This window comes from Esox lucius, chromosome 17 (genome assembly GCF_011004845.1).
Source record: "Esox lucius isolate fEsoLuc1 chromosome 17, fEsoLuc1.pri, whole genome shotgun sequence".
Taxonomy (NCBI): domain Eukaryota; kingdom Metazoa; phylum Chordata; class Actinopteri; order Esociformes; family Esocidae; genus Esox; species Esox lucius.
In genome coordinates this window covers 46,984,342-47,007,812 of record NC_047585.1, presented here as the reverse complement: position 1 = coordinate 47,007,812, position 23,471 = coordinate 46,984,342, and the positions used below count along the sequence as shown (strand labels likewise).

General features: G+C 43.4%; 1 protein-coding gene across 19 annotated transcripts in view; it reads left to right on the top strand.

Annotated features, from left to right (window-relative positions):
• dock3 (dedicator of cytokinesis 3) overlaps positions 1 to 18,891 on the top strand; it is a 260,930-nt gene extending 242,039 nt beyond the window's left edge. For 11 of the 19 annotated variants that reach the window (XM_034287388.1, XM_029114312.2, XM_029114309.2 and 8 more), the window contains 8 exons: positions 990 to 1,108; positions 1,845 to 2,019; positions 2,308 to 2,389; positions 3,098 to 3,222; positions 4,129 to 4,216; positions 9,458 to 9,577; positions 12,878 to 12,963; positions 14,612 to 18,891. In XM_034287388.1, coding sequence (XP_034143279.1) covers positions 990 to 1,108; positions 1,845 to 2,019; positions 2,308 to 2,389; positions 3,098 to 3,222; positions 4,129 to 4,216; positions 9,458 to 9,577; positions 12,878 to 12,963; positions 14,612 to 15,244 — 1,428 coding nt within the window. In that variant the 3' untranslated portion in view covers positions 15,245 to 18,891. The remainder of the gene's footprint in view (positions 1 to 989; positions 1,109 to 1,844; positions 2,020 to 2,307; positions 2,390 to 3,097; positions 3,223 to 4,128; positions 4,217 to 9,457; positions 9,578 to 12,877; positions 12,964 to 14,611) is intronic. The other 8 variants (XM_029114314.2, XM_029114311.2, XM_034287387.1 and 5 more) reach the window with 7 other exon arrangements.
• The last annotated feature ends 4,580 nt before the right edge of the window (positions 18,892 to 23,471 follow it).

Below are 23,471 nucleotides of genomic sequence, written 5' to 3'. Positions count from 1 at the left end.
ACAGTTTGAATATTCAGGTGTATTTCTGTGTGGGTACAGTGAGTTTGGTCACATTATAAATAACCAGGTGTATTCCTGTGTGGGTACAGAGAGTTTGGTCACAGTATGAATATTCAGGTGTATTTCTGTGTGGATACAGAGAGTTTGGTCACAGAATGAATATTCAGGTGTATTTCTGTGTGGATACAGAGAGTTTGGTCACAGTATGAATTTTCAGGTGTATTTCTGTGTGGGTACAGAGAGTTTGGTCACAGTTTGAATATTCAGGTGTATTTCTGTGTGGTTACAGAGAGTTTGGTCACAGTATGAATATTCAGGTGTATTCCTGTGTGGATACAGAGAGTTTGGTCACAGTATGAATATTCTGGTGTATTTCTGTGTGGATACAGAGAGTTTGGTCAGAGTTTGAATATTCAGGTGTATTTCTGTGTGGATACAGAGAGTTTGGTCACAGTTTGAATATTCAGGTGTATTTCTGTGTGGATACAGAGAGTTTGGTCACAGTTTGAATATTCAGGTGTATTTCTGTGTGGGTACAGAGATTTTGGTCACAGTATGAATATTCAGGTGTATTTCTGTGTGGATACAGAGAGTTTGGTCACAGTATGAATTTTCAGGTGTATTTCTGTGTGGGTACAGAGAGTTTGGTCACAGTATGAATATTCAGGTGTATTTCTGTGTGGGTACAGAGAGTTTGGTCACAGTTTGAATATTCAGGTGTATTTCTGTGTGGGTACAGTGAGTTTGGTCACATTATAAATAACCAGGTGTATTCCTGTGTGGGTACAGAGAGTTTGGTCACAGTATGAATATTCAGGTGTATTTCTGTGTGGGTACAGAGAGTTTGGTCACAGTATGAATATTCAGGTGTATTCCTGTGTGGGTACAGAGAGTTTGGTCACAGTATGAATATTCATGTGTATTTCTGTGTGGGTACAGAGAGTTTGGTCACAGTATGAATATTCATGTGTATTTCTGTGTGGGTACAGGGGCTGCCAGGTCTGGACAAGCTGAGTCCTGCCTGTTCTGGGACCAGCACGCCTAGAGGCATTCTGGCATCACACAGTCCCATGAGCCCAGAGAGCTTCAAACTTGTGCACAGACACAGGTAAGTCATACACAGACACAGGTGAGTCACACAGACAGACACAGGTGAATCACACACACAGACACAGGTGTGTCACACACACAAACAGATTGAGACACACACTTACTCAGAAACTAATGAAATATAGACACACACACAAACACACACACCAGTGAAATACAGACACATTCACACACAGACAGACAGTCAGGCACACACACTGAAATATAGACACACACACAACAAATTCCCCACCTCTACCAGGTTCCCTCTTAGCCCTTCTACCCACAAGCCTTGACACCAGACTGCCATGCATTGTGGATGTCCTTCTACCATGTCATCTTGTTCTCATTCACCCACACTCTTGCTCTCTGTTCCATAATGTCTTTCTCAGTTTCTCTCTCTCTCCCTGTCTCTCTCTCTCCGTCTCTCTCTCTCCGTGTCTCTGTCTCTCTCTGTCTCTCTCTCTCCCTGTCTCACTCTCTCCCTGTCTCTCTCTCTCCGTGTCTCTGTCTCCGTCTCTCCCTTTCCCTGTCTCTCTCTCCCTGTCTCTCTCCCTGTCTCTCTCTCCCTGTCTCTCTCTCCCTGTCTTTCCTTCTCTCCTTGTCTTTCTCACTTCCTGCCTTTCTCTCTCCCACTTTCTCTGCCTGACATCACCATCACCGCACAACTTCATTCTGGCTTTCTTCCTCACGCCCCCTCACTCACCCCCCTCCTCACCATTCACTCCCTCCCTCTCCCTCTGTCTCCCGCCCAGCCCCCTGAACCTGCTGGGGTCCATCCGCCACTCGTCTTCCTCACTGTCCTCTCACACCTCCAGCGAGACGGGCAACCTGGTGATCCTGACGGACGGTGTGGCGATGGAACACCCCGAAGACATCTACCGCATGCAGGTCTGTTTCCACGCCAACGCAGCCCCTGCTGTAGCAATGGTAGGCCCCCCTCGTCTTTGACAAAGCTCATCCGTGAGATGGGTAATGAAGTTGTTTTGGAACTCTTGCTCCCGCTGTGGACATTGAAATGCAGCTGTGTAAGGGGCAAATGCTAATTTAAATCTGCATGGGCACTAAATAGTAATGATTCTACTCTGGATAATTCAAGTGGACACCACAGCTGACTGTCCACATTCCACCTGCTGATGAGCTCCTTGACTGTTAGTGAGACATTCAGTTTAAGGAATATATGGTTTGTAGCTATTTGATTTTTCTCTGTGTTTTCAGCCCAGTCCTTCATCCTCCAGCCTTAGCTCCACCCACTCAGCTCCATCCCAGATGATGAACTCCGCCCCCAACAGCATCAGAGGTAGGTTATACACAACATGGGCTGTTATGCATTTCAGTGACTCACTGGGGTCAGGAGTCTGTGTTGTATCAAAAATGGGTTTCCATGAATCAGACAAATGTTTGACTATTGCAGGTTAGAATGCCCCTGTCTAGTTTTATACTCTGTTCTCCTGTGTCTCAGTATCTCTGTCTAGTTTTATACTCTGTTCTCCTGTGTCTCAGTATCTCTGTCTAGTTTTATACTCTGTTCTCCTGTGTCTCAGTATCTCTGTCTAGTTTTATACTCTGTTCTCCTGTGTCTCAGTATCTCTGTCTAGTTTTATACTCTGTTCTCCTGTGTCTCAGTATCTCTGTCTAGTTTTATACTCTGTTCTCCTGTGTCTCAGTATCTCTGTCTAGTTTTATACTCTGTTCTCCTGTGTCTCAGTATCTCTGTCTAGTTTTATACTCTGTTCTCCTGTGTCTCAGTATCTCTGTCTAGTTTTATACTCTTTTCTCCTGTGTCTCAGTATCTCTGTCTAGTTTTATACTCTGTTCTCCTGTGTCTCAGTATCTCTGTCTAGTTTTATACTCTGTTCTCCTGTGTCTCAGTATCTCTGTCTAGTTTTATACTCTGTTCTCCTGTGTCTCAGTATCTCTGTCTAGTTTTATACTCTGTTCTCCTGTGTCTCAGTATCTCTGTCTAGTTTTGATACTCTGTTCTCCTGTGTCTTGTCCCCCTCTGTGGTAGGTTCCCCGTCACTGCCAGAAAAATACAGGCACAACCGTGAGATGTTAATGCTGCTACCTCCACATCGTGAGAGACCCAGCTCTGCCATGTACCCCAACATCACTGAAAATGGACAGATGCAGGTACTACTCTATTCCCCAACACCACTGACAATGGACAGATACAGGTACTACTCTATACCCCAACACCACTGACAATGGACAGAAACAGGTACTAATCTATACCCCAACACCACTGACAATGGACAGATACAGGTACTACTCTATACCCCAACACCACTGACAATGGACAGAAACAGGTACTAATCTATACCCCAACATCACTGAAAATGGACAGATGCAGGTACTACTCTATTCCCCAACACCATTGACAATGGACAGATACAGGTACTACTCTATACCCCAACACCACTGACAATGGACAGAAACAGGTACTAATCTATACCCCAACACCACTGACAATGGACAGATACAGGTACTATTCTATACCCCAACACCACTGACAATGGACAGATACAGGTACTATTCTATACCCCAACACCACTGACAATGGACAGATACAGGTACTATTCTATACCCCAACACCACTGACAATGGACAGATACAGGTACTATTCTATACCCCAACACCACTGACAATGGACATATACAGGTACTACTCTATACCCCAACACCACTGACAATGGACAGATACAGGTACTACTCTATACCCCAACACCACTGACAATGGACAGATACAGGTACTATTCTATACCCCAACACCACTGACAATGGACAGATACAGATACTACTCTATCCTGTTTCAATAACAATCTCCTACCAGCCAGGATCCATAAAGATTTCTTTGTCTGACTTCTGTATAGGTTTCTTTTCTTTAGGGAGTATTTCTTGTCCTACTGCTTCTGCCTGCTATTTGATGGCTTCAGACCAAGTTACTTTAGGAACACATTTTTACCATTATAATGTAGTCTTGTCTTAAGGAACCCATTTGATAAATAAATTGATTGGTTGATTGTGTTTTTGTCTCAAGCCAACCAACTTCCAGCGAGCATTGTTCCATCAGGTGATTGGTCCATGTAAGCCATGCAGTGACCCCAACCTCTCGGTTGCAGAGAAAGGTACTGTAGTCTGTCTTCTGTCTTCATTCTGTTAAGCTTTGATATAGTAAGAGTACTGTGTTCAGGTCAGTTTTAATGTGCTGGTAACGAAAAGATCTATGGTTTGAATCTTGGAGATGACAAGGTGCAAAATTTGTTTGTGCATTTTACCTAGGCACTTAAACCTAATTGTAAAATTGTCACTGTAGATAGTATTATCTGCTTATTCACTAAAAATTATAGTTGGCCCAATACAAGGTGTTAACCTTCATTCCTAAACATTCACAACATTTAGGTTTTCTAAATATAAGTATATACAGTGGGGAGAACAAGTATTTGATACACTGCAGGTTTTCCCACTTACAAAGCATCTAGAAGTCTGTCATTTGTATCATAGGTACTCTTCAACTGTGAGTGATGGAATCTAAAACAAAAATCCAGAAAATCACATTGTATGATTTTTAAGTAATTAATTAGCATTTTATTGCATGACATAAGTATTTGATACATCAGAAAAGCAGAACTTAATATTTGGTACAGAAACCCCATCCATCCTCCCCTCAATACGGTGCAGTCATCCTGTCCTCTTTGTAGAAAAGCATCCCCAAAGAATGATGTTTCCACCTCAATGCTTCACTGTTGGGATGGTGTTCTTAGGGTTGTACTCATCCTTCTTCTTCCTCCAAACACGGTGAGTGGAGTTTAGACCAAAAAGCTCTATTTTTGTCTCATCAGGCCACATGACCTTCTCCCATTCCTCCTCTGGATCATCCAAATGGTCATTGGCCAACTTCAGACGGGCCAGGACATGCGCTGGCTTGAGCAAGGGGACCTTGCGTGCGCTGCAGGATTTTAATCCATGACGGTGTAGTGTGTTACTAATGGTTTACTTTGAGACTGTGGTCCCAGCTCTCTTCAGGTCATTGACCAGGTCCTGCCGTGTAGTTCTGGGCTAATCCCTCACTTTCCTCATGATCATTGATGCCCCACGAGGGAGCCCCAGACCGAGGGAGATTGACCGTCATCTTGAACTTCTTCCATTTTCTAATAATTGCGCCAACTGTTGTTGCCTTCTCACCAAGCTGCTTGCCTATTGTCTTGTAGCCCATCCCAGCCTTGTGCAGCTCTACAGGTTTATCCCTGATGTCCTTACACAGCTCTCTGGTCTTGGCCATTGTGGAGAGGTTGGATTCTGTTTGATTGAGTGTGTGGACAGGTGTCTTTTATACAGGCAACGAGTTCAAACAGGTGCAGTTAATACAGGTAATGAGTGGAGAACAGGAGGGCTTCTTAAAGAATAACTAACAGGTCTGTGAGAGCCGGAATTCTTGGTAGGTGATCAAATACTTATGTCATACAATAAAATGCAAATTAATTATTTAAAAATCATACAATGTGATTTTCTGGAGTTTTGTTTTAGATTCCATCTCTCACAGTTGAAGTGTACCTATGATAAAAATTACAGACCTCTACATGCTTTGTAAGTAGGAAAACCTGCAAAATCGGCAGTGTATCAAATACTTGTTCTCCCCACTGTACATGTATATACTATTTTTTTGTTGAGGTAAAACATAAAAGTAGACATTTGAAAGGGAGAACCCTGCATGAAGTACATTCACTTATTTACCTCTACATGCTCTACATACTGCAGCTCTTGTAGACTTATACATTTACATTTTAGTCATTCAGACTTACGGTAAGTACTAGGGCTGTAACGGTACGCATAAGTCACGGTTCGGTACATACCGAAAATTTTCGGTATACTTTCGGTACATAAAATGTATTTTAATTTTGCCCATTTTCATTGTAGTTAAAGCTGCACTAGGTGGGATTTTTTTCAGTAAAAAATGTATTACAGCATTTTGCAGTTACTCACCGGTCAAAGCGGTTTGAAAAAAGTTCTAAATAATATTATGAAAATTGAAACTCTTCCAAAAAAAGCGCTAACTCAGAGTTCAACGGAGAGCTCCCTATGGGTGTACTTATACCAGTGTTACCAGGTTAGCAACCATTTCCAGCCCAACGACTGCTCAAGACCAGCCCAAAATGCCTGAAAACTAGGACAACTTTTGTCGCTGCATAATATTGACCATTTTACCAGTGAACTAAACTTAAGATGCGGTACATATGCATGTGAAGCTGCGGATCCTAACGTAGCTGACGTCTGACTGTAATAACAGCATAGAAACACACAATATACTGTAGTATATAAACACAGAAATGGAGCGTCCGCGATGAAGTTCAGAAGTAGTCCAAAAACCCACCACCTGCGACCAATTCATTTTCACCCACAAGATTGTTTAAAAAGTAGCCCAATTTTGTGTGATAACCAAGGATATTGCAAGCCTGAATTATTCTATATATATAAACCAGGTAAGATGCGCGTTCACAAAATAAACCAAGGAGGAAAGCCTGCATCACAGAAGGCTATTGGCTTGTACGGGATTGCTGGAACAGAATTGTCTGGAAAGTGGCGGCAGGCTCCAAAAATAATAACTTGCCATTTCACTGGCACTGACCCAGCAAGCAACACGCCAGCAGCGGCGTTTCTGCAACGCATCTGGCCAGCGGGTCGCCAGCTGCGGGCCACTTGTTTTTATAACGCTCGCTGCGGTCGGGCCACCGGCGGGCCTCTTGCATTACAATACCTTGCAACAATACCCTGATCAGCAGTACAACAGCAGTACAACAGCAGCCCGACTGCGCTTTTTTGCATTGTGTTTGTGAGTGTTGTAGAACAAAACGAGAAAATCTGTATTTACCAAAGAGTTTATTTCAAGCAGGTAGACTAACCAAATACCAGCTATTGTGGATGCAAATTAGCTGATGCAAATTGCTGGCAAAATCGCGGCAAAAGCTGGCGACCCGCTGGCTGTAGGTCATTATAGCCTCCTGCGGCCTGCCAGCAATTACTCATTGGGCAACTTTCTGTGTTGCTAAACCACTCTTAGAGGTCCTCATCAGCTTATACAACTTTAACAGGAAAGCCATAATTTTCCCAAACAGGAGACCTGAAGGATACAGGAGGTCCTCAAGCACTGGCTTGTTGTTTGTGTTCTCCATAGTTATTTATATTTAAACAAACAGTAACTTGTGGTTAAAACTAGACTATATTCATTCAGATCACCGAACTGATCGTCCTGTTCCAAGGGAATTGGAAACTTTGGATGTGAACTTGTAAAGTTAACTGGTAGATGTATAACAAGCTCATTACAGCGTGGTTTGGCTGTGCGCAGTACAGGTGCTGGTCATAAAATTTTAATATCATCAAAAAGTTTATTTATTTCAGTAATTACATTCAAAAAGTGAAACTTGTATATTATATTCATTCTTTCCACACAGACTGATATATTTCAAAGGTTTATTAATTTTAATTGTGATGATTATAACTGACAACTAATGAAAATCCCAAATTCAGTATCTCTGAAAATTAGAATATTACTTAAGACCAATACAAAAAAAATATTTTTAGAAATGTTGGCCAACTGAAAAGTATGAACATGAAAAGTATGAGCATGTACAGCACTCAATACTTACTTGGGGCTCCTTTTGCCTGAATTACTGCAGCAATGCGGCGTGGCATGGAGTCGATCAGTCTGTGGCACTGCTCAGGTGTTATGAGAGCCCAGGTTGCTCTGATAGGGGCCTTCAGCTCTTCTGTATTGTTGGGTCTGGCGTATCGCATCTTCCTCTTCACAATACCCCATAGATTTTCTATAGGGTTAAGGTCAGGCGAGTTTGCTGGCCAATTAAGAACAGGGATACCATGGTCCTTAAACCAGGTACTGGTAGCTTTGGCACTGTGTGAAGGTGCCAAGTCCTGTTGGAAAATGAAATCTGCATCTCCATAAAGAGAAGCAAGAAGTGCTCTAAAACTTCCTGGTAGACGGCTGCGTTGACCTTGGACCTCAGAAAACACAGTGGACCAACACCAGCTGATGACATGGCACCACAAACCATCCCTGACTGTGGACACTTTACACTGGACTTCAAGCAACGTGGATTCTGTGCCTCTCCTCTCATCCTCCAGGCTCTGGGACCTTGATTTCCAAAGGAAATGCAAATTTTACTTTTAGCAGAGAACATAACTCAGCAGCAGTCCAGTCCTTTTTGTCTTTAGCCCAGGCGAGACGCTTCTGATGCTGTGTTTTGTTCAAGAGTGGCTTGACACAAGGAATGCGACAGCTGAAACCCATGTCTTGCATACGTCTGTGCGTGGTGGTTCTTGAAGCACTGACTCCAGCTGCAGTCCACTCTTTGTGAATCTCCCCCACATTTTTGAATGGGTTTTGTTTCACAATCCTCTCCAGGGTGCGGTTATCCCTATTGCTTGTACACTTTTTTTCTACCACATCTTTTCCTTCCCTTCGCCTCTCTATTAATGTGCTTGGACACAGAGCTCTGTGAACAGCCAGCCTCTTTAGCTATGACCTTTTGTATCTTGCCCTCCTTGTGCAAGGTGTCAATGGTCGTCTTTTGGACAGCTGTCAAGTCAGCAGTCTTCCCCATGATTGTGTTGTCTACAGAACTAGACTGAGAGACCATTTAAAGGCCTTTGCAGGTGTTTTGGATTAATTAGCTGATTAGAGTGTGGTACCAGGTGTCTTCAATATTGAACCTTTTCACAATATTTTAATTTTCTGAGATACTGAATTTGGGGTTTTCATTAGTTGTCAGTTATAATCACCAAAAATGTTGGTGATTAAACACTTGAAATATATCAGTCTGTGTGGAATGAATGTATACAATATACAAGTTTCACATTTTGAATGGAATTACTGAAATAAATCAACTTTTTGATGATATTCTAATGTTATGACCAGCACCTGTACTGTGAGGGGTACGTGTCCCTTTGAGATCTAAGCTAGTACTCTGTTTTATCTGTTGAGTCATTCTATGGGACTACAGAACCTCTTAATACCACATCTAGTTTAATCCTCTGCATCTTTAGCCTGAATGTCCCAATGTGGATAAGTAGCAGAGAACTGCACAGTCAGTGCTGACCTGTTGCTATCAGTAGAGCCCTTTTAGAAAGTAGTAACTGTTGTAAATTCATCGCCCACTTCTCAAAAATGCAAAAAAATTAAAAGCAGTAATGATGGTTTTGTTGGTTATATTGATAATGGTGATGATATATCTACCAATATTTAATGTATTAATGTTAAAACTATATCTGTATCAGACAACTGAATGAATGGTTGCTGGCAGGTTAAGTGGATGTTAATGGTGAGGTTGTGTTAACACCTGCCCTCTGCCCTCCAGTCCTAACTACCCCCAGTAGTTGGAGTCTGGACAGTGGAACCAGGGAGGCGTTGCCGTTCCTGTCTGGCCATGTTGGGAGTGTTATGGCTCCCCCGGTCCCCCCTCGCAGCATCCCACATGGTGAGTCACCAGAACATCGGCACTATGATCGCTGTGGGAATACAGTGGGGTGGTAATGGCTGTGGGAATAAAGTGGGGTGGTAATGGCTGTGGGAATAAAGTGGAGTGGTAATGGCTGTGGGAATACAGTGGGGTGGTAATGGCTGTGGGAATACAGTGGGGTGGTAAAGGCTGTGGGAATAGAGTGGGGTGGTAATGGCTGTGGGAATACGGTGGGGTGGTAATGGCTGTGGGAATACAGTGGGATGGTAATGGCTGTGGGAATACAGTGGGGTGGTAATGGCTGTGGGAATACAGTGGAGTGGGAATACAGTGGGATGGTAATGGCTGTGGGAATACAGTGGGGTGGTAATGGCTGTGGGAATACAGTGGGGTGATAATGGCTGTGGGAATACAGTGGAGTGGTAATGGCTGTGGGAATACAGTTGGGTGATAATGGCTGTGGGAATACAGTGGAGTGGTAATGGCTATGGGAATACAGTGGGGTGGTAATGGCTGTGGGAATACAGTGGGGGGTAATGGCTGTGGGAATACAGTGGAGTGGTAATGGCTGTGGGAATACAGTGGAGTGGTAATGGCTATGGGAATACAGTGGGGTGGTAATGGCTGTGGGAATACAGTGGGGTGGTAATGGCTGTGGGAATACAGTGGGGTGGTAATGGCTGAGGGAATACAGTGGGGTGGTAATGGCTGTGGGAATACAGTGGGGTGGTAATGGCTGTGGGAATACAGTGGGATGGTAATACTGAATTCAAGATAGAACATTTTGAAATTGAACAAGTTAGAGATATTTGACAAGTTATTCCATTTTTATCAATTACTGAATTGTATTCTACGTTTAGTTGAATCGACTGCCTACGATTATAATTGACTTCAAACCTGTCGATTGGCAAGCAAAGACCCCTTGAATCGGGACAGAACTGACACCCCACTGATCTTTTTGCCAGACTGCATAAGCAGTCGGCATAGAAGAGTGATTCTTACTGAGGGAGTGAGTGGCTGATTGACTACCCCGTTTTAAATAGTGTAGTGGTTAGAGACGCAGACTATGGCACAACATGTCCCGTGTTAGACTCCCGTCACAGTCAAAACAAAATTATGCCTTTGTTCAGGAAAGAGAAAAACATCACTGGTTACACGGTTCTCTCGTCTTTTCACTTGACAAGAAAGTCAGTTATCGTCACCTATATTGATTGTCACTTTATCAATGTCATTCACAAATGGCTAATAAGCTAAGACATACAGTTCAATGCTATTTGTGGTGTAGGTAAACTTAATGAGAAATGTTAGTCATCTCTCATCTTCATCCGCTTATCCGAATCGGGTCGCGGGGGCAGCAGCTCCAGCAGGGGACCCCAAACTTCCCTTTCCCAAGCCACATTTGCCAGCTCTGATTGGGGGATCCCGAGGCGTTCCCTGGCCAGTGTTGAAATATAATCTTTTCACCTAGTCCTGGGCCTACCCCGAGGTCTCCTCCCAGCTGGACGTGCCTGGAACACCTTCCTAGGGAGACGTCCTGGGGGCATCCTTACCAGATGCCCGAACCACCTCAACTGTCTCCTTTCGACGCAAATGAGCAGCGGCTCTACTCCGAGTTCCTCACGGATGGCTGAGCTTAGTTAGTTTAACACAATACTTTTCAAACTTTGCTATATCTAATGTCGAGAATTATTGTTGCTGTTGGTGTGTGTGTGGGTGTGTTAATGTGTGAGTGTGTCCCTATGTAATGAAATGTATGTCCTGTATGATCAATAAAAGTGGTGTACTATATGTCTAGTCAATATATTTGAAGTTACATTACACACGTTCAGGAGACCTTCCTCCTAGATTATATGATTTTAGGAGACCTTCCTCCTAGATTATATGAGTTCAGGAGACCCTCCTTCTAGATTATATGAGTTCAGGAGACCTTTCTCCTACATTACATGAGTTGAGGAGACCTTCCTCCTAGATTATATGAGTTCAGGAGACCCTCCTTCTAGATTATATGAGTTCAGGAGACCTTTCTTCTAGATTATGAGTTGAAGAGACCTTCCTCCTAGATTATATGAGTTCAGGAGACCCTCCTCCTGGATTAAATGAGTTGAGGAGACCCTCCTCCTGGATTAGATGGGTTCAGGAGACCCTCCTCCTAGATTAGATGGGTTCAGGAGACCCTCCTCCTGGATTAGATGTGATCAGGAGACCCTCCGCCTAGATTAGATGAGTTCAGGAGACCCTCCTCCTGGATTAGATGAGTTCAGGAGACCCTCCTCCTGGATTAGATGTGATCAGGAGACCCTCCTAACTGTACCTGATATCTGTGTGTGATGGCAGCTCCCCTGGGTGCTGCTGTTGTCTGTGTTGCAGACCTGCTGTGTGGAACTCTGCCCAAGGATGAAGTCAGTGAAATAGAAAGGGGGTAAACGCTTGATTAACTAGCAACACTATTCTAGCATCTCCACTGTGTGAACCAAAGGTTTAACGGCCAGTTCATGGAGGGCCCAGCGCCTGCCGATTTCCCCCTTCCTTTGTGTCTGACTGATCAGATGAAGTCACTGATTAGAGCCTATTTAGGCTTCCACAACTGTTGTGACAGTTTAATGCTGTTTTCACTTCACACCAGGACCTCCTTAGCTTGACCCCTGACCCGGAGTATAAACTCACTATGCTGTTTATATGGTACCTTATATGGTGTGCCCGCTGAAACAGGTGCTGTAACTGATGTTGGTGTGAAATGTTTTTAGTTGCTTCCCAACAACTAAATATTTTGGGGGGGATTCTTTTTATACACGAAAGAACCAGAAATCCTTTTTCACTCCTAATTCCATTCCAATACACATTGAGTGAGACATTGTCCTTAGATGTCAGTAACCATGATTTTCTTTCGGGGAATGTGGCCCACGTTACCTCGGAATGTTTTATGCATGAATGTTCATTTTCACATGTTTACACTGTGATTTTTTTTCTGTTCATCTAATTAAAACTCTGGTAGTGTAAAAATGCTCGGTAGGGAAATGCTCTGCCTTCTTGGTGTGAATTTGATTCCTTTGGGACATGAGAGGAAAAGTGTCACTGTTCCGGCACAGTGTTTATCACTGTCCACCAAAACCCAGATCCGACCCGCCCCGCCCCGCCCCGCCCCAACCCACCCCCCACTCCCTCTTCAGTCCTGTAGCCTGCTGATGCCATTCTTCTATGGATCTTTTAGTTGCCAACCCTCCCTGTCTTTCTTATGTTTTTCATTCTCCACCTCTCTCTGTTGTATAGTTGCGTGTGTTTCAACCAACCCTGTTTGTCCCACTGTGTCTCCCCCTGTAGGACACTTCTCGATGCACTTTGATGCTTTCCACCACCAGATCAGCGACCTCCCTCCAGCTCTCCCTGCGCGTTCCTCTGTACGAAAGGTACCCTCCCCGACCCAGCTCCACATGAGCCAGAATGACCCTGTTCAGTCCAGACCTGAGTTCAAATACATTATGAAATCTCTATAACACATTTGAGCTTTTTCCTTTGTGTGCTAGATACGCACAGATAAAGCCAATTAATTTATACATTTTAACCCAGGTCTGGACCTCTTTTCAGTTAGATCTGGTATCCCTTTCTAAAGTGTCTGCTCCTCTCCACTGACCTTACTAAGCCGCTGTCCGCTCAGCCCAGTGTCAGCCCGTAAACATGCAGAGAATGGCATATCCACATCAATGCCTACGTGTCTGTCTGTATGTTTATGACTGGATGTGCTGTATGTCTGTCTGTATGTTTATGACTGGATGTGCTGTATGTCTGTCTGTATGTTTATGACTGGATGTGCTGTATGTCTGTCTGTATGTTTATGACTGGATGTGTTGTATGTCTGTCTGTATGTTTATGACTGGATATGCTGTATGTCTGTCTGTATGTTTATGACTGGATGTGTTGTATGTCTTTCTGTATGTTTATGACTGGATGTGCTGTATGTCTGTCTGTATGTTTATGACTGGATGTGTTGTATGTCTGTCTGTATGTTTATGACTGGATTTGCTGTATGTCTGTCTGTATGTTTTAGACTAGATGTGCTGTATGTCTGTCTGTATGTTTATGACTGGATGTGCTGTATGTCTGTCTGTATGTTTATGACTGGATGTGCTGTATGTCTGTCTGTATGTTTATGACTGGATGTGCTGTATGTCTGTCTGTATGTTTATGACTGGATGTGCTGTATGTCTGTCTGTATGTTTATGACTGGATGTGTTGTATGTCTGTCTGTATGTTTATGACTGGATGTGTTGTATGTCTGTCTGTATGTTTATGACTGGATGTGCTGTATGTCTGTCTGTATGTTTATGACTGGATGTGCTGTATGTCTGTCTGTATGTTTACGACTCGATGTGCTGGATGTCTGTCTGTATGTTTATGACTGGATGTGCTATATGTCTGTCTGTATGTTTATGACTGGATGTGCTGTATGTCTGTCTGTATGTTTATGACTGGATGTGCTGTATGTCTGTCTGTATGTTTATGACTGGATGTGCTGTATGTCTGTCTGTATGTTTATGACTGGATGTGCTGTATGTCTGTCTGTGAGTTTATGACTGCATGTGTTGTATGTCTGTCTGTATGTTTATGACTGGATGTGTTGTTTGTCTGTATGTATGTTTATGACTGGATGTGTTGTATGTCTGTCTGTATGTTTATGACTGGATGTGCTGTATGTCTGTCTGTATGTTTATGACTGGATGTGCTGTATGTCTGTCTGTATGTTTATGACTGGATGTGCTGTATGTCTGTCTGTGAGTTTATGACTGCATGTGTTGTATGTCTGTCTGTATGTTTATGACTGGATGTGCTGTATGTCTGTATGTATGTTTATGACTGGATGTGTTGTATGTCTGTCTGTATGTTTATGACTGGATGTGTTGTATGTCTGTCTGTATGTTTATGACTGGATTTGTTGTATGTCTGTTTATGACTGGATTTGTTGTTTTTTGCTTGTTTGTCTTGTACTTGCTTGACCTTGTTGTTTTCTCTTGTCGGATCTATGAGCTCATTCCATTGTGTCTTTGTGTTCCTCCACAGTCTCCTTTGCAGGCTATTCCTGCCTCGCCCACCAGTCCCCAGTCCCAGTCCGGTCTGGATGGCAGTAACTCCACCCTCTCAGGCAGCGCCTCTTCCGGCGTCTCCTCCCTGAGCGAGAGCAACTTCATGAGCCAGTCCATCGAGCCTCCTGGACACGCCCCCAGATACTCTGACGCCCTTGACTCTGCCTCCATCACCCCGGGCGTGGTGCACTCTGCCTGGGCCGGAGATGGAGAGGACCTGGGGATGCACTCTCCCTCTGGTTCCTACCTGCCTGTACGCTACAGCGTCTCAGAGCCTGAGGTGTTGGACGGCTCCAAGCCCCCCCCCTGCCGCAGCCATTCCGCCCCAGGCGGGGTCACCCCAGGAATCACTCCAATCCTGGTTCCTGTCAACCCCGTCCTCCCCGAGGCCCACGCCCTCAACATCCAGAACTTGCCCCACTACCAGCAGGAGCCCCCACCCGCCCTGCCCCCCAAGCCCTACCTGAGAGAGGGCTGCGCCCCTGAGGACGGCTGTGTGACCCTGGGGCTCGTGCCCCGACCAATGCCCCGCAAGATCTCCCAGGTCCTCATCACATCCAAGGAGGATCAGGCCAAGGTGGCGTGGGAGCATGGCGTCACCGAGGAGTGAAGAGGGAGGCCCCCTGGGGTTCATTCAGTCTAGGATGTGGGCTGTTTTGAATGTTTCAGATAGAAACAGAATCAATAGCACTGCTGCACGATTTCCTCCTGTTGTGTCTGACAGGCACTCGTGTCTGCTAGATATATTTCTATCTGAATGTTCTATTACGTCACATCCTCCTGAACAGGCCCTTGGTGTGGGGCCAGTTTTGGGGTCTGGCTATCTGAGGGGCCCGGGGTGAAAAGCCCCTTGATCCTCACAGACTGGCCTAAGTGAGTCCTGCTGAGTGCTAGCTGTGCTGTAAGCTTATTGATGTATTTAAAAGCGATCCAACCATGTCTGACCAATGAGGATTCTGATTACTGGCAGTTATGATAGCAAGGCAGAGCTTCACATGATCTGGTTATTGTCCAGTATTTTCTTTTGAGTGCTTTTTCTTTCAAACTCTCACAAAGACTAGACAGTATTGATCGTCCTTTATATAAATTGTCTTGATAGTTTGCACAGATGACGCAATGATTTAAAAAAATATATCTTTTTAGATTTTTTAAGTAATTATATTTTATTTACAGTTCAGGGCCAAAATCATTACAAATCATTGCACAAAGATAAATCATGGATTCTCAAACAATCACTAACCATTTAATAAGTTCATGAATTCAAATCATTGCACACAGATACATAATGGATTCTGAAACAATCACTAATCATTTAATAAGTTCATAGATTCAAACCTTGTTAGATGATGATGACCCATGACCTCTCTTTTAGATGAGCAGCACTTTAGTACTTAGTTGTAATGCACCAAAAAACACTTCTATTCACACCTATTTTTTATATAAAGAAATGAAGATGGGTTGAATAAACTACGGACTCAGAGGGTCATATCACACACACTGAACACTTCTAAACGCACAGAAATGTCACCTATCAACAGACAAATAGGTCAGACGGACAGGTCAGACGGACAGGTCAGACGGACAGGTCAGACAGACAGGTCAAGCAGCCTTTAAAGGGTTGCTATGCATTAATGCTGGGGACATACATGTTTACTGGGTCTAGTCTATAAAAGTTGTTCTGAAGATGTATCTGCACTCTAAATAGGCTGTTTAACTCTTTATTTTGACCAGATGTAAGGTGTTGGTTGGTTTGATTTGTATCCCTTCACAGTAAAATATATTTTTAGAGGAGATTTAATCTATATGTATATTGTTATGCATATAAATATATTGTATATTAATGATATGATGTACTAATTAATACCTATGACAGACAGAAGGGTAATGACTTGATAATAATTATGTAACATAATTACATGCAAGACTTGGAGACGGCCTTCACAGACTCTGCCTGAGGATGGGCACCTGCTCTCTGGCATGATGGGCACCTGTTCTCTGGCATGATGGGCACCTGTTCTCTGGGATGATGAGCACCTGCTCTCTGAGATGATGGGCACCTGCTCTCTGAGATGATGGGCACCTGCTCTCTGGGATCATGGGCACCTGCTCTCTGAGATGATGAGCACCTGCTCTCTGGGATCATGGGCACCTGCTCTCTGGGATCATGGGCACCTGCTCTCTGGGATCAAGGGCACCTGCTCTCTGAGATGATGGGCACCTGCTCTCTGGGATCATGGGCACCTGCTCTCTGGGATCATGGGCACCTGCTCTCTGGGATCATGGGCACCTGCTCTCTGGGATGATGGGCACCTGCTCTCTGGGATCATGGGCACCTGCTCTCTGGGATCATGGGCACCTGCTCTCTAGGATGATGGGCACCTGCTCTCTGAGATGATGGGCACCTGCTCTCTGAGATGATGGGCACCTGCTCTCTGAGATGATGGGCACCTGCTCTCTGGGATCATGGGCACCTGCTCTCTGGGATCATGGGCACCTGCTCTCTGGGATCATGGGCACCTGCTCTCTGGGATCATGGGCACCTGCTCTCTGGGATCATGGGCACCTGCTCTCTAGGATGATGGGCACCTGCTCTCTGAGATGATGGGCACCTGCTCTCTGAGATGATGGGCACCTGCTCTCTGGGATCATGGGCACCTGCTCTCTGGGATGATGAGCACCTGCTCTCTGGGATCATGGGCACCTGCTCTCTGGGATAATGAGTCATTGAAATTTACTCTGTTTTGAAGGACAACGCTTATAGGAAAGTGTATGACTAATTATAACAATTTAGTGTGATTTGTTTTGGTTTTCCATGTTTATTATGTACTTTAATGTGTGCATGTCCATTTAGTGAAATAAGTGATCTAACACTGGCTAACAGCACCCAGTTCTGGAAACCAAGGAGGAATGGAAGGGAAATGGAAGATATCCTTGTTTCCAAACATTGACAAATACCATTCAGCGCTGAACATAATTGTACAGATGATTCTGCTTTTTGACTTCTCCTTCAGGAGAAACTGTGATGACTGTATCTTCTGCATCTACCTGCATATTTGATCTGCCTTGTCACAGCTAATGCGTCAGTGACACAGATCTTGGATCAGATTTAGACTGCTTCCTCAACATACTGGATCAGATTCTGTTCCTCATCATTTCTTTACAAATTGTCATCCAGGTGTTGTCTTGTAGACCTCTCTCTCTTTGCATACAGCACACCTTTCTGTGGTTTTGAGTAGCTGACAGGGGGGATATGATCAAAGCCCCTGCTATAGCCAGCACTCACCAATACATGAGCTTCAACATGTCTATCCTATTTGTAGAATAGAATAGATCTGAGGTGTCTCATAATGCGATTGAATAAACATAATGTCTGCCCCATAATGCAATAGTCCAAAACAAAACTAGCTGCAAGATGGAGTCTGTGATTGTGTTGGAGAATGGTTGTGCCTGCAGATCATTGGTTAATAGTCCTTGATAGTTACAGAGTTCTTAGCTCAGTTATAGGTTACAGTGGGGGTGTCTTAAAACAACATCAGACGTAGCGTAGGCCTACATTTCAAACTGTCTTTGAAATGCAAGTCGGATACAAATCTTGTTCATGATATTAAGGAGCAGTGTTGTATTTTGAGGAAGGCTAGAATATGACAGTGATAATTGGCTGATGGTTGTATTATTCTCTGTAGGCCCTGTGGTAATGATATATTTTTATGTGGTTTCTTGCATAACACAACTCAGTATAATGCAATTCATAGTTATCTTAAAGGTGCATAGTGTTAACAAGTACAAAATCTGTAAGTATGTGTCAAGCTTTGACGTAAAAACCACTGTTTACAAATATTCCTATGTGAAAATGTCTATTGGCTACAGTCTAAGACAGTTACAGTAGTCTATTGAGTACAGTCTAAGACAGTTACAGTATTCTATCGGCTACAGTCTAAGACAGTTACAGTATTCTATCGGCTACAGTCTAAGATAGTTACAGTAGTGTATCGGCTACAGTCTAAGACAGTTACAGTAGTCTATTGGCTACAGTCTAAGACAGTTACAGTAGTCTATCGGCTACAGTCTAAGACAGTTACAGTATTCTATCGGCTACAGTCTAAGACAGTTACAGTAGTCTATTGAGTACAGTCTAAGACAGTTACAGTATTCTATCGGCTACAGTCTAAGACAGAGTAGTCAATAGGCTCTGTGCACAAGCGTATTGACGAACTTCCGCTTTAGCCAAATGACAGCATTTCATTTTCCGGTTTACTTAAGGCGATCACCCGCGTCGCCCAAAATTTCAGTTTTTAGTAGATGTTTCTAAGACCTGCCTAAAATAAGCATTAGTGATGTCCATCGAATTGTTGATGCCTGGTCCCCTGCTTCAACAAGCAAGCGGAACAAGGGATTCAAAATCTATGTATCGAATTATCTGCACAACAACGAGGTTAAGTAGTTTACTGTGGTGTGCCGGCCGGCTATCGGCTAAGCTAGTTAGCGATGTGTTTCCTTTTTAGTGTAGTATTAGGCAGGACAATAGAACGCATAAAAACGGGGAAATAATGCTGGCTGAGCAGGAACGCTAGCGCGTCCCCATAGCAAGTGAATTGAAACGAACCTTCATTCAGCCTCTTCTAACCTGAATGAAGCTTAAAATTCCATAGCCTCAAAAAAGCACCAAAACAGGTCTCCTCTTTTATTTTACTACTGTAACCTAATTTCCAAACGAAACTGAAAAATAACAACTGGCATAGGAAGTAAACATCTGGTCCTATATGGTATTAATTGCGCTTAAACCTGCGTTACGTGGAAATATATAAAAAATCGTCTTTTCTGACTATTTCTAGTCTAGCGTTTGAAGTCATTGAATGGCGCTAGCCATATTTTATTAAAAAGAGGACATTCTCCTGATTAAAATAATGCCCTACTTGTACCTTGAAACTTAAATGAGTCACGTACATTATTTATTTTTTTTCTCCGTACAACAGTATCACTCATCTTGTTGTGAGTTTAGGTGTTTACTAATGCGGATGAGTATTAGTAAGTAAACCGGAAACTGCAATACCGACTTCTAGACAAAAGAAGTTCCTCACTACGCTGGTGCACAGAGTCTATTGGCTACAGTTACAATAATCTATTGGCTACAGTCTAAAACAATGGCAAGAATCTATTGACAACAGTTTAAATCTGTAACATTGTCGATTAGCTACAGTCTAAAATGATAACATTCTATTAGCTAGTCTAAAATGTTACCGTATTATATTGGCTACAGTCTCTTAAGTTTAACAGTCTATTGACTACAATCTAAAATTATGGCAAGAGTCTATTGGTTGCAGTCTAAATCCGTAACATAGTTGGTTGGCAGTCTTAACATAGTCTATTAGCTACAGTCATTTAAATTGGGTAACATTACTGATTAGCATCACCTGACTAATATACACGTTTGGACTGAGGAGTAGGAAACTGTTACCACTACTGGTACTACTACTGGTACTACTACTGGTACTACTACTGGTACTACTACTGGTACTACTACTGGTACTACTACTGGTACTACTTAGTGACCACAAGTTTTCTCTTACAAGGGCATTATTTTAATGAGGCGGTGTGTGTGTTTCATTGTGTGTTTGTTTGTGTGTGTATGAATAATATATCTTATATAGACCCATTGTGCCAGAACTGGCTTTAATTCAACACTTTGTTGTTCGGTGTTTTCATTCTATCATGTTTCCCCTTTCTCAGTAGGCACAGGTACAATGTCTGTCTACTGAAGTATGTATAGGTGCATGCCTCCTTATGTAGAAGGACTTTTATTTTGAAATTTGCTTGACTGAATTGTATCATGAGTAGCTGATAGATAAAATGTGGTGATGGCACACATTACAGTGGATTTTATTTCTCCTTTTTAACACTTGAAATGTCTCAAAGCCATGTCACACTTCTGATGTTCGTTAAGCTGGTTCCATGTCCCTTATCATGAAGACTGCAGAGGGGGACCGCAGGTTAGAGGGGACCCCAGGGTGGAGGAGAAACCAGTGTAAGGTGAGGCCCCAGTGTAGAGGAGATACCAGTGTAAGGTGAGGCCCCAGTGTAGAGGAGATACCAGTGTAAGGTGGGGCCCCAGTGTAGAGGAGATACCAGTGTAAGGTGGGGCCCCAGTGTAGAGGAGATACCAGTGTAAGGTGGGACCCCCGTGTAGAGGAGATACCAGTGTAAGGTGAGGCCCCAGTGTAGAGGAGATACCAGTGTAAGGTGGGGCCCCAGTGTAGAGGAGATACCAGTGTAAGGTGGGGCCCCAGTGTAGAGGAGATACCAGTGTAAGGTGGGGCCCCAGTGTAGAGGGGACCCCAGGATACAGGGGATACCAGGGCAAGGTGGGTCCCCAGGTTAAAGGTGGTGAGGCCCTTCAGAGCACCCAAACCTAATGATCCCCCTTCACATAGTTTAAGAAGCCCTCCTGTTCTCCACTCATTACCTGTATTAACTGCACCTGTTTGAACTCGTTGCCTGTATACAAGACACCTGTCCACACACTCAAACAGACTCCAACCGCTCCACAATGGCCAAGACCAGAGAGCTGTATAAGGACATCAGGGATAAAATTGTAGACCTGCACAAGGCTGTGATGGGCTATAGGACAATAGGCAAGCAGCTTGGTGAGAAGGCAACAACTGTTGGCGCAATTATTAGAAAATGGAAGACGTTCAAGATGACGGTCAATCTCCCTCGGTCTGGGGCTCCATGCAAGATCTCACCTTGTGGGGCATCAATGATCATGAGGACCTGGACCTGGTCAATGACCTGAAGAGAGCTGGGACCTCAGTCTCAAAGACAACCATTAGTAACACACTACGCCGTCATGGATTAAAATCCTGTAGCGCACGCAAGGTCCCCCTGCTCAAGCCAGCCAGCATGTCCAGGCCCGTCTGAAGTTTTTCTATGACCATCTGGATGATCCAGAGGAGGAATGGGAGAAGGTCGTGTGGTCTGATGAGACAAAAATAGAGCTTTTTGGTCTAAACTCTTTTTTGAGTACAACCCCAAGAACACCATCCCAACCGTGAAGCATGGAGGTTGAAACATCATTCTTTGGGGATGCTTTTCTGCAAAGGGGACAGGACGACTGCACCATATTGAGGGGAGGATGGATGGGGCCATGTATTACGAGATCTTGGCCAACAACCTCCTTCCCTCAGTAAGAGCATTGAAGATGGGTCGTGGCGGGGTTTTCCAGCATGACAACGACCCGAAACACACAGCCAGGGCAACTAAGGAGTGGCTCCGTAAGAAACATCTCAAGGTCCTGGAGTGGCCTAGCCAGTCTCCAGACCTGAACCCAATAGAAAATCTTTGGAGGGAGCTGAAAGTCCGTATTGCCCAGCGACAGCCCCGAAACCTGTAGGATCTGGAGAAGGTCTGTATGGAGGAGTGGGCCAAAATCCCTGCTGCAGTGTGTGCAAACCTGGTCAAGAACTACAGGAAACACATTCTCTCTGTAATTGCAAACAAAGGTTTCTGTACCAAATATGATTTCTTAAAAATCATACAGTGTGACTTTCTGGATTTTTGTTTTAGATTCCGTCACTCACAGTTGAAGTGTACCTATGATAAAAATTACAGACTTCTACATGCTTTGTAAGTGGGAAATTGGCAGTGTATCAAATACTTGTTCTCCCCACTGTATAACAAGTACCTCTCTACAAGCTATGTTGTTGAAATAGCAGGAATCCCCAACCGCATGTCCTCACTTACATATTTTCTCTAATTAATTTAGAATTACGAAAAGCATCTGTTATTCTTTCCTCTTAATATAAGATAAATAATACCAAGAAGGACCTATGCGAATGACCTATGCAAAGTCTCACCATTCATTTGACTAATTTCTATACACATACATAAAATGTCCCTTGTTATCGACCTAAATAAATCTTCCATCCACACCTACTGTACAGTGTGTTAACCCTGTATATCCAGCAGAAAGAAAGGCTTGCCTGTGTGCCAGTGGGTTTCTGCTCTCTACATTTGTCTTGATAATGACAAGGGAGTAAGCAAAAGCACAATGTGATGTACAACTAGCTATCGGAACAGGTGGAGTATTTGATTGAATAGGAAGACAGTGGAGTCCCTTGGGGGGATTTGCAAGGGACTGCTCAGATATTATTTTTTTCAGTTGTTCTTTGTAAATATAGGAAACTGCAGTAAGTCAGTGGAAACTGCAAATGGGGTACACACAAATGTGGGGTACAGTTTTGAAATCATTACTGTTTGTTTTCTCCAGACCACCATGTCAGGCTTCTTTTTCTTTTCTGTACATATTCATGACAATGCTGTGTATTTATAAGGTTCAAAAGAACCATGTATAGATTGTGATTATTAATGTCTGCCTTGTACTTTCTATTGTAAATGTGTTTTTAAAACCTAAAAAAACAAAAACATACAAAAAATGTGACTTCTTTCATTTTGCCTAATTATTTTGATTATTTGTTTGTGTGTTTTGCATTTCTTAGACGACTCTGGACAGTCAACCAGTGACGTCCAACCACTCTTGCTGAACACGGAAATCTTTGTACAATTACTCTAAAGTAATTTATTGTATATATTGTGTTAGCATGAATAAAATGTGATGTGGATTTTAGATGTAAATACACACTTTTTTTTCCTACTCACTTCTACTGTTGTGACATGGAGCTCATCTACTGTTATTAATAATGCCTAACATTAAAAATCTTGTTTTATTGACTTACTGATGCTTCAACTACGCCTCTGTTTCTGTAAATTGATTTAGTTAGGGTTCAGTAGTTGTACTGGAAAGAGATTCAATATGCATAATAACGTTTTTGTCAGTTACTTTA